This window comes from Diachasma alloeum, unplaced genomic scaffold, assembly GCF_001412515.2.
Source record: "Diachasma alloeum isolate Michigan unplaced genomic scaffold, Dall2.0 Dall_scaffold_00379, whole genome shotgun sequence".
NCBI lineage: Eukaryota > Metazoa > Arthropoda > Insecta > Hymenoptera > Braconidae > Diachasma > Diachasma alloeum.
This window is the reverse complement of record NW_021680518.1, coordinates 812342-824309: the sequence shown is the minus strand read 5'-3', so window position 1 is coordinate 824309 and position 11968 is coordinate 812342. Positions and strand designations below refer to the sequence as shown.

The following is an 11968-nucleotide window of genomic DNA, read 5'->3' as shown; positions in this document are numbered from 1 at the left end:
CCGAAATAACGCATGACGCGCATGCGCATCACCTATTAAAAGAGAATAACACGGAAGGAAATCTAACCTCCGAATAGTGGATATACAAAATGACTGAAAAAAGAAAAGGTGATTTTCGAAGCAGATAAAATGAGCCAAAATCGTATAATTCCTGATAGTGATGAAGAATTAGGCAGTGAGGAGAATTTATTTACTGATGAGGAGGAGTTTATTGGTGATGTGACATTTGAAGAAAATGGAAATAAAATATTCTCCGATTTTTCAATAACGTTTTGTATCATATTTTTTTATAATTATAACTTTCTTTTTTTTGCGAATTCTTAATGATTTTTAAAAATTGTATTTTGTAATTATTATAATTAATTTTTTTCAATTAAAAATACTTTACAAGTTTTTTGAACTACATATTTAATGAATATAATTAATTTTTTCTTCAGAAGTTCCGCATAATTTTTAAATCACAATTTTTTATAATTATTTTTTTAAATAAATGTGATCTTTTTTCTTCAGTGGGGGCTTCGCCCCCTGAACCCCCTTTTCTCGTGGGGGGCTTCGTTCCCCACTCCCCCCACTCCCCCCTCCCCGCCCCCAGACTTCATCACGCACTTATCATATAAAATAGTATACGCAACACGTGCGGACAGCAGGCGGTATCAACCGCCTGCTTTCCGCACTAGTTGCGTAATGTACTATTCTTGGATCGTAACCGCCACAGGGTTTATACAGACAAGTATCGTTGAATCGCAATTTGAGAGTTAACGGGTTTCATTTTCCTGAAGCATTTTGATAATCAAAACACAAAATACTCTGTAACAAATCAACAATTGATACCGTAACCGCAATGTAAAGAACTATTTTTTAAAGCTAATAAATCCAATACGGATTTCTAAAGCATTAATTAAAAAAAAAAAATTTTGATAATCATAATTTGAGAATGAATAGCAATATTTATATCAATATTGTTTTCACATCAATGCTCATTAATACAACTATTAATAGTTACTTTTCAATATTTTATTGTCGATAATTTGAGAATTAATTCAAAACATGATCGTAAATAGAAACTATCCCAAATATGTTGTTAGAAAGGGAAAACGAAAAAAGTGGTGTAGCCGGGATTCGAACCCATGCCGCCGGGTAATGATTCTCTCGGGGGATAGAATGCAAAAAAATTGTTGCGATTCGGAGTTGAACCGAGATCTTCAGGAAACTGCCCAGTCCTTCGGGTCCGCCAATCCAGTCCGCCGAGGTATTGAAAGCTATTAGCTGTGCCTCGAGAATCTGAAAAGTTATGAACTTTTCAGAAACCCCGTACGAAGTTGCGGGCCGTTATCAACGTTCGACGGACGGACTAGATAGCGTGGCCGAGGCCGCTTTTCATCCTGACGCGTTAACCGATTTCGCCACCGCAACAAGGTACGACTGACGATTCAAAACATGATGAATAACACAATGGTAACTAGGTACCTACTTTAGCATATGGTGGTAACAGAAAGAAAGGTGTCCGTCTAAAAAAAATTCCTTTGGCAAAAATATTTTGGAAAAAATTCCTTGGAAAAAATTCCTTCGGAACAAATTATTTTGGAAATGAAAAGGGTTAGAAGTGGTTCCAAAGGTCATGAAACGTGGAGAAATGCTTAAATTTCCACATTCGATTTTCGGGGTCATTACAATAACTTCCTCCCTTCGGGTCGGGAAGTTAAAAATTATTCGACAAATAATTACTTTGGAAAAAAAAATTGAGAAAAAAAACTGGAAATATTTATTCACAGAAATTAAACAATTAAATCCTCGGCACTAGTTGGCTCAAGTGGTGTGGGATCATTGATAGCTCGTCTGTTTCTTGCAGTTTTCGCCAATGACACCTTTATATTAGTAGATTAAGTGTGGGAAAACGGCGTTTATATGCAGGGATTTTGAGAGATTATACTGTCCAAAATAAGTTTATCCCATAAAGACCTCAAAACTTCGTTACGTGTTTTTTCATATTTAAAGTGGTAAATAAAGTGAAATTTTTCCGACAATTACATCCCATCATCAAATTCTTCATGATCAGGAACAGAAAGAAATTTTCAAGTTGATGGTTGTGGAGAAAATCGGGTGAGCGGTAAGATTGTCGATAAAAAAATCCTCGGACGTCGTGGGGGTAGCGAAATACCCTCACATTCTCCGAACTCACTTCCCCTATTCCCCCATGAGTGCGACTATAACGGGAGTCTACTGTATCTGGAAATCAAGAAATCCTCAGAATTCAGTAGAAATAATGAAAACCACGAAAAATGAAAAGAAATCATGATTTTTTTGCAAATGTTCCATAAAAATCTGGAGTATACTGTTAATAGTTCCAAGTCATCACAATATTTGTAAATAGTTCATATGATTTAATTTTTATAGCCAATTGTATGAATGCAAATTGAACTGTAATTGTTCAGAAATGCTTAATAAAAAAAAATCATGATTTTCAATTCTCATTGAGAAATCACAGAAATCATTCAAGAAATCATGGGAAATCATCTCATTCTGGAAATCACTGAGCCACCCGATGAGGGGTGACCCGCCCCTCGCAATGACGAAAATCAGTAGTGCAGTGGTAGACGGAGATAAGTCAACTCATCTCCCAGTTGACTTTTTGAGGAATATCTCCGAATCTGAGGGAGATAGCGAAATTTTTGTGAATACATTTGTTGTAGCACTCAATCAGCTCCACAAAAAAGGTCATAACAAAAATTTTGCCATCTTCCTTAGATTCCGAGATATTGATTGAAAACTGGTCAATAGTCAAAATTGACTTTCTCCTTTTACCACTTCGCTACTGAAATGATCCATTGATAGTTTCAGCGTTGGGGATATCCGGGGATGAAATGGATGAATGTTTCGGGGCTCATCTAGAAAACAATATAACCGCGCCCTGCAGTGAGCTTACCACCCCTCCTTCGTCCGTTAGAATTTCGCCGTTGGTGCAGAGGTGAAAGGGGAGCTGAGGATGTCGTCGGTATATACGTTTTACTCCGCCCGGGTATATACCACTGTTGGAACCAATCCCCGGTGCAAGACACTATGTAAGTATATACTGTGCTCTTCACCCTAAACACTCGATGGTTTATTCATGAGAGCTCTCTCACCACGATAACACACTGATTCGTTTAATAAACGACGAGTCGAGAGGCCAGCCATCATGACGGATAGATCCATACAGATACATGTATTATTCAGGCCATTCGAGGTGGCAGTAATGATCATTCAGTTGGAGGAAAATATGGGGTAAATGTAGGGATGAAACCATCAAGGTGACGCCATAAGAATCAAATTGTTTTTTTCCTTTCACTCGATAAAATATCTATTTGTGATATTTAAATATCACAAATAGGTATTTTATGTGATATTTGTAATATGCAAATAGATATTTTTTGGGGAAATATGTATTTGTTAATTACCGCACACGGAGGGACATATTCAGTAAAAATTACGGAACAACTCACGTAATCCGAAAGCGGGAATCGTTTTCCGGCAATTTTTAAATGATATTTAAATATCACAAATAGATATTTTATGTGACATTTGTAATATGCAAATAGATATTTTTTGGGGAAATATGTATTTGTTAATTACCGCACACGGAGGGACATATTCAGTAAAAATTACGGAACAACTCACGTAATCCGGAAGCGGGAACCGTTTTCCGGCAATTTTTATAGGAATGGAAGAGAAGGAATCGGAAACGTTCAGTGGATTTTCAGGTCCATCACCGAACAAAGTACGAAATTGTCACGTCATTTTTTCCGAAGAAGTAAAATCTTACAGAAATTTGGCGACTTATTATGCCTCCAAAATAAAAAATTCTTGAACGTTCAACAATTTTTATGAAGCTAGCGAATTATTTCTACGTTTTGTTCCGTAAAATTTCTCAATCGTTGGGGAAAAATTACGGAATGACTTGTCCCCACAGCAGTGAGTCATCAGACGGCTGGTTAATTTTTACGGAACAAATCGTAGAATTTACGTGACGATTCGTACAATTTCAGTTCCAACTCACACTTTTCATGGAATTTTACTTCGCTCGCGGATTGCGTTTCGAAATGTAATTTTTACGTTTTTTTCTCGGAATTTTTATTGAATTTTTCCCTCCGTGCAGTCAAAACATGCAACGCCATATGGGAGATTGTCAGAGAATATCGATTGTTGATGTTATATTTTTTTGTATTGTTTTTCTGTCTTCTCCCACAAACAGTGTCTATCTACAACACGATATTTCGATACTTTCTGCGGATTTCAGAAGGTCGTACAAGAAAATACGTGTTGGTTTTCACCAATTTGTTTTTTTTTTCTATGTGAAAAATAATACACGTAAATGGGCATACGTAGAATAATACACGACAAATGAGTCGAAATAGTATATTTCGTAACGAGTGCAAAAAAGTGTTTTTTGGCGAGTGGGAGGTTTTAATCCCACGAACTAAAAAACATTTTTTCACGAGTTACGAACAATATTTTTCATCACAATGTGGCGGAAATTGGACTTTTAGGCACGCGGAGCGTGCCGAAATAGTTATTTTCATGACAAGGTCCACAAAGTATTTTCTGACGAATGTGGCTTTGTAGGCCGAGCCGAAGGCGAGACCTATAATCACATTCGTCAGAAAATACTTTTGGACCGTGTGATGAATGCAATTTTTCGTCAGAAGGCCCGTAAGAAGCGAGGTTAGAATCGCGGTTTACCGGGTCTTCTCATGAAAAGTTCACTTTTCGTCACAGCGTGATGAAAAAGTTTCTTTCTCTTTTATGTATTCGAAAGGGTCTCATGAGTTGCTGATTTCATGATTGNCTTTTGGACCGTGTGATGAATGCAATTTTTCGTCAGAAGGCCCGTAAGAAGCGAGGTTAGAATCGCGGTTTACCGGGTCTTCTCATGAAAAGTTCACTTTTCGTCACAGCGTGATGAAAAAGTTTCTTTCTCTTTTATGTATTCGAAAGGGTCTCATGAGTTGCTGATTTCATGATTGCAACACGGAGAGAAATATTCAATAAAAATTACGTATCTTTTTCGTAATTCCGGAGCGAAATGTGGTCGTAGGAAATTTTACGGAACTGTCACGGAATTTTTCCGGAGCGTTCCGTAATTTTTTTCTGAATCTCCTGTGAAAAATTACGATACCGTCAATTAAATTTTCTGAGTCAATTCCGTAATCGATAAGTGAATTGTGAGTTCGGTAATTTTTACTGAACATTTCTCTCCATGAAGGGATTTTGATTGAAATCACCTGAAATTAATGAAATCCCAGGATTTCACTTGATTTCATACGATTTCAGTCTTGAGTGACAGACTGTTAGAAAAAAAAGAAATTTCATGGACAGTTGACTAACAATTTTCAGGACAGTGACACTGAATACGATTTAGAGGGAAAAAAATCGTGAAATTTCGGGTTTCACTGAAAATTCAGCAAAATTGCAGAATTTTACTGAATTTTACAGGACATAAAGACGAAAATTCCTTAATTTATTTGAATGTTCAATCTAATATGAATATTCAGTGTCAAATGCATTGAATTTTCACTGAAATCTGAAATTTCATGATATTCTCCCTCTAAATCGCATTCAATATCACTATCCTGAAAATTTAAGAATGCATTTACCATAATTTTCTGGTTTTCTATTTATTTATTTTTAAGGAAAAATGGAATAAAAATTTCCAGAATTTGGCACGGAAAATGCAGACAAAATTTTTTAACAGTGCACCGTGAAATCTTCAATAAAACTGATCCTCCGCTGATTTCTGACACCTCTCATTCCCAAAATACTTGAAAAATCCTCGTGACTATGACAATCATGAAACGATAATAAATGTTTGCAACGCAACAAATTCAATCAAGATGTCTTTCTCCGAAATTCAATACAGAGAATCAAAGGTAACGATCCTCGGACATCGTCTTTTTATCGTTAATAGATCGGGGTCTCGCGCGTTCCGATAACCATTGGCCGGATATTCCCGAGATAAAGCGGAATCTAATGGGGATAAAAAGGTGGGGTCCAGGGTTGAAACTTGAATGTGCGAAACCGTCTGGGGGGCAAGCGTTAAATCCCTTCCCCGGAGAGCTGTTAGCCTTTTCCGGTCACTTTCCACCCCTAGCTCGTATGGTATGTGTGGAGAGAAAAAATCCGCCGTAATCCGGCGTCATTCGGATTTACGGCTGCAAATCTATTATTCCTCTAGTGTTGTGTACATTGGGTTTATCAGAAATTGCATTGACAATTTCCNGGGGGTGAAAGTTTAATAATGAAATTCAGTAGTGAAGCGGTAAAACGATTCAAGTCGACTTAGCTCTTAGCTGAGTTTTCGAGGAATATCTCCGAAACTAAGGGAAATGGCGAAATTCTTGTTATGACCTTTTTTGGAGAGCGTATTGAGAGCTGCAAAAAAGGTTGGATAACAAATTTGGCTATCTGCCTTAGATTCCGAGATATTCATTGAAAGCTGACCAATAGTCGAAATATATGACTCCTACATCTTTTATGTTTTATATTTTTTTACATATAAGAGGGTGAAAAATATATGATAAAAACTATGTTGAGTATATGACCCATATACTCATCAGATATACTGTATGTTTTCATGCATATGTCCCTATCTGGAGTGAAATGTATGCGAAAATATATATTGGAGGCATGAGTCATGTACTTGTCCCGTATGTAATCGTATATAATTCTTCATCTATAGTTCATATACACTGAGAGAAAAAATTATTCCTGCCAAGGATTGATATTCTCGTCAGAAGATAATATTTTTTCAGAACGAATTTTTCCAGGACAGTTATTTTCAGAGAGTCCAAGTCTATCCTCTAAAATTACAGTGATGTTGAACAATCTGATTATTATGCTACATATGACCTTGACAAAATGTTCTCCGATATCTTCCGAATTTTACAAATTGGCAATTTTCTCAGGTAAAGAGAATTGGAATAATTCCAAATGTTAATAATTATTATTGGAGTTTCTTCGAGATCATATGCAGAAGAATATTCTTATAGATCACCATAATTCTCACGCTTGGAAATGATTTCGGAGCATCTGGAAATGACTGGCCTGGAGAAATACGTTCCAAAAGAGATATTTTCTTCTACTAAGAGTATGAAAAAGATATCACCAATAACATTTTCTTAGAAGGAATAAATTTTTTTCTCAGTGTACAACCATGGGCCAATTCACCATATTTTCGCATGTGCGACATGTATGGATTATGTAGGACATATATTTTTCCATGGGGGAACCGTAACTTACGGCGAGTTTGAGCGCAAAAAACACTCCAGAAAGCGAAAAAGACGATTTCTTAAACGTAATTTATGTTTAGGTTTTTGGTCGGGGGGTTGACATTACAGTAGAGGCTTCGTATAAGATACTTCTCTATAAGATACCTCGCGCTCCGAGCGCTCGAGGCCTACCCCCACTCTCGGCACTTTTATCGCCTCCCGAGTATTTATGTTCCGTGAGCTTCTTATAAGATACTTATTGCCCCGGTCATTTTTCAACGGGAAGAGAGTAGTTATAAGGATCAAACGGTGTTAAGGGTCAAACTGGAGGGACGAACGAAGTGATCATGAGGGTCTAATGACCTTAAGGGGGGGTCACACCACTTTTTTCAAGTAATAGAAATAAACATCGATTTTTTTTCACTTTTCTCATCGAAAAATCGTAATTCTTCGTCTGTAATTAGTCTCGAGTCCACCAACAATCCCCCAACATCAGCTGCCATTCTATCACGCGGGGTTTAGAGAGAAAAGGAAACGCGGGCGATACAAATTCAAAACATTAAACACATATAAATTGATTGGTTATCGATATTCATTCAGGGAAAATGAAAATTTCATTGAATTCGGGCGCAACGAGCGAGGTATCTTATTTGAAGCCTGCTGATCCCTATTTTTCTCCTTTCGATGGGCGCGCGTACACGGAGACACATTTTTGATCAAAATTATCCTACCGTTCTATAAAAGTGTACCATGAGTCATCGTTTCCTCATTTCTATACTGAAGNCGAGTATTTATGTTCCGTGAGCTTCTTATAAGATACTTATTGCCCCGGTCATTTTTCAACGGGAAGAGAGTAGTTATAAGGATCAAACGGTGTTAAGGGTCAAACTGGAGGGACGAACGAAGTGATCATGAGGGTCTAATGACCTTAAGGGGGGGTCACACCACTTTTTTCAAGTAATAGAAATAAACATCGATTTTTTTTCACTTTTCTCATCGAAAAATCGTAATTCTTCGTCTGTAATTAGTCTCGAGTCCATCAACAATCCCCCAACATCAGCTGCCATTCTATCACGCGGGGTTTAGAGAGAAAAGGAAACGCGGGCGATACAAATTCAAAACATTAAACACATATAAATTGATTGGTTATCGATATTCATTCAGGGAAAATGAAAATTTCATTGAATTCGGGCGCAACGAGCGAGGTATCTTATTTGAAGCCTGCTGATCCCTATTTTTCTCCTTTCGATGGGCGCGCGTACACGGAGACACATTTTTGATCAAAATTATCCTACCGTTCTATAAAAGTGTACCATGAGTCATCGTTTCCTCATTTCTATACTGAAGTTTAGTACAAATTAATATATGATGATCAAATTTTATTCTACGTTAGTGAAATTTTATCTTGACGCATAATAAATTTTACCCTTCCAGTCCAATAATTTTTATATAGATAACAATGAAAATTTTAAAACGGTAAATTTTACCCTACCGGTACAGTAATTTTCACTCCACCGGCAGGGTTATTGTTATTTTTATCAGGATAAAATTTCTCTAACGTAGAATAAAATTTGATCATCATATTAATTTTAACTAAATTTCGGAATAGAAATAAGGAAACGATGACTCATGATATACTTTTATAGAACGGTAGGATAATTTTTATCAAAAATTTCTCTCCGTGTAGTGGGGGCACAGGGGTTCCCGGAATTCCATGCTCCTACTGTCCCTAAGGTATCTTATACGAAGCCTCTACTGTAATATGTTGACAGAACAAATTTTGCTCTCAGTGAAAGGGAAAATTGAGGGCTCGGTACAATTTGGAGCATTCGAGGATTCGTGTCAGGACTTTCTGTCATTGATTTGATCATTGGATGAGGAAGAGCGTGATAGGGAAGTAAATCGGGAGGTACTAACCATCCTGTCGTTTATCCTCCTGCAGTAGATCCTGACAATAAATTCCAGTTGCCTGAAGGTGCAAATAGCCAAGATGCCGGGCCAATATCTGGCCCCCCGGTATTCGTTTCCAAGACTCGGAAGAGATTTCAAGAAGAGCTTTCCCGGTTTCCGGCAATTCATTCGCTGAGGGTAGAGGATTTATCGAGAAGGCACGTCCGCACCAGGACAACCAGGCTGCCACGTGGTTAGCATTCCAGTCCGACGGATCTTAAACGATAATGCATTCACTCAATTACCAGATAAAACTGAGATAAAGATTGAGAGACGATTCTTGAATGGTAATCATAATTGCCGAGATGGGTTTTATAATTCTTTAACTATATTTTAGAATTTCAATCGACTGCGCTCGAGGAGAAATTTTTTGAAAGCTGTTCTTAGAATTTGGTTCAGTTTCGTCACATCGTTTCTGCGGAATGAAAGTGAACGAGTGGATGAATGGGCTGTCAATGAGAAGGAAATTTTGCAATTGTGGTGATCACATTAATGCGCCGAATTTTCTAGTAGTTTTGAAAAGTTTTCGATCTCGAGAATTAGGTGAATGGAAATTTTTAGTGAAAATTTTCGGAAACTTTTTTGAATAATTTCATCACGTGACAGTTGCACTGGAATTCCAAAAAATTCAGATTTGAAAATTCACAATTTGATGAAGAAATCCACGAACACCGTAAATTTTAGTTCTATTATTCCTTGAAAATAAGATAGTTGGATCTTAATCATTTGGAAATTTATTGTAAATTGGTACTGATTATTTTTCCAACCCAAATATCGGGCAATATAATTGGCCCATTCGACATCACGTGGTACAAGCTACAGGGTTTTCAACTGATAATTTTTTGATAATTTTCTCTGGTAGTTGCTATATAAAAAACAAAACATCATGCAGTCGAATTAACCCCTCGTCAAACTGACAGATTGAATTCAATTGTGATAATCCGAGGATTTTTATTCGAAATGAGTGTTAATTATACAATTTTCGTTTCTCAATTGTGAGTTTCGTCTCATGGTCCAATTATATTGCCCGACATTTGGATTGGAAAAATAATCCCCCGAATACCACACGAGCTTCAAAATTAATCGGGCATTTTCCTCAAGGTTCTCTGCATACAAACGAAGTCGTCAAGTTTTTCCGGAAAAAAACCTTTTTTAACCTGACAGACTTGACTCCTTCGTTTGTTTGCAACGAACCTATCGGAAAATACCCGATAATTTTGAAGTTCTTGTGGTATTACAAGTGAATATTCATGTTCTAACTGAATATTCATGTTTTGTACATTGTTTAAAATTTTTTTTAAATTCATGGAAGATATTATAGCAAATCTGATGAAAGTGAAATTGCATTGCATTTAGAGAAAAAATGGTTATGAAATTTCAAGTTGTGAGTAGAATTCACAGAAATTCATGAATTTTCAGTGGAACATGAATATTTTGAAACAAAATGATATGAATTTTCAATTCTTCTTTGAAGTTTCCTAATTTTTCTGAATTTTCACAGAATAATTGAACTGAAAAATCGAATATTTTATTGATTTCTAGATCATTTGGACAGAAAATCAATGGAATATTTGATTTTTCAATGACACGATTTCCTTAAATGTCAGTGGAACTTAATTTTGATTGAATATTTCTCTCTCCGTGTAAACGTAATTTACGTTTAGGTTTTCCTATGCATCCTTGTTACTTCCACGGAGAGAAATGTCCAGTAAAAATTACGGAACTCACAATTCGCTCACCGACGGTATCGTAATTTTTCACAGGAGATTTCGATAAAAATTACGGAATGCTGCGGAAAAATTCCGTGACAGTTCCATGAAATTTCCTCCAACGCCATTTCGCTCCGGAATTACGGAAAAGATACGTAATTTTTATTGAATACTTCTCTCCGCGTCGTCAATATCCACCGACTGTTCCACCTCAAACCGCCTCCGGCCCAATTTTCCATTTTATTTTCCTCAAAATCATGACTCACTTGTTGGTACCATAACCCGATCCTCCTTACTCCCTTCCGCATCACAATGACTCGGCTTATCGGCCGTCACCTCCCCGCGATTCGCCGATTGCACTTCACTGCACTTCTCCCCATCATCGCCCCCCTCATCGTCGCTAGTCTCCATGCCCCCATCGATCTCCAAATAATCACCGATATCAGTCTCCATATTCACACCAAAATCCCATCCATACCTGCTCAGGTACTCTGGCCACTCCAAACTATCACTGAATGCACTCCTCTCGCCACAAAAATCAGCGACGATTGGACCCATCGGCTGAATGCTGGAGCAATCATCTTTGAACCAAGACGCAATTTCTCTTGGCCCGCTGGATGAGCAAAGACTGATGCCCTGGCACGACCGGGGCAGTCTTACCTCCGCTCCTTGATGATTCACAGACATCAGTTGCTCACAACTCTCTCGATTGCCGCCGGATGAAAATCACGTCCAAGTGACTCGTTCACTTTTTAATTCTCGGTAATAGTTTCGAATATTCGTCATACATACTATCCCAACACCATTATTATTATTATCATTTATGTACTTGATAATGTGGAGGTCAAGATCATGCGGAAGTTCGAATTGATTTTTGTCGATTCTTTTTTTTCCAATCAAAATGTTCTCAATGTTTTTCAAATTCTGATTTTTAGTCGTTCACTCCATACAATTGAAAAGCTGACTTTTCAACAATTTTGAAAAAGAATGGGCTTTTTCGCGAAACCTTCAATTTTCGTTCAAATTTATCATTTTAGTTATATCATTAGGACGGTTGAGAACAATTAA

The 11968-nt window shown here is 37.2% G+C and overlaps 1 protein-coding gene across 1 annotated transcript in view; it reads right to left on the bottom strand.

Annotated features, from left to right (window-relative positions):
* The window catches only part of LOC107041762 (DNA-binding protein D-ETS-6), a 22629-nt gene extending 11171 nt beyond the window's left edge, over positions 1–11458 (bottom strand). The window contains exons 1-2 of the mRNA XM_015262490.1: positions 11167–11458; positions 9159–9407 (exon numbers count right to left, since the gene is read on the bottom strand). Of these exons, the coding sequence (XP_015117976.1) occupies positions 9159–9407; positions 11167–11458 (541 nt within the window). The remainder of the gene's footprint in view (positions 1–9158; positions 9408–11166) is intronic.
* Between the last annotated feature and the right edge of the window lie 510 nt (positions 11459–11968).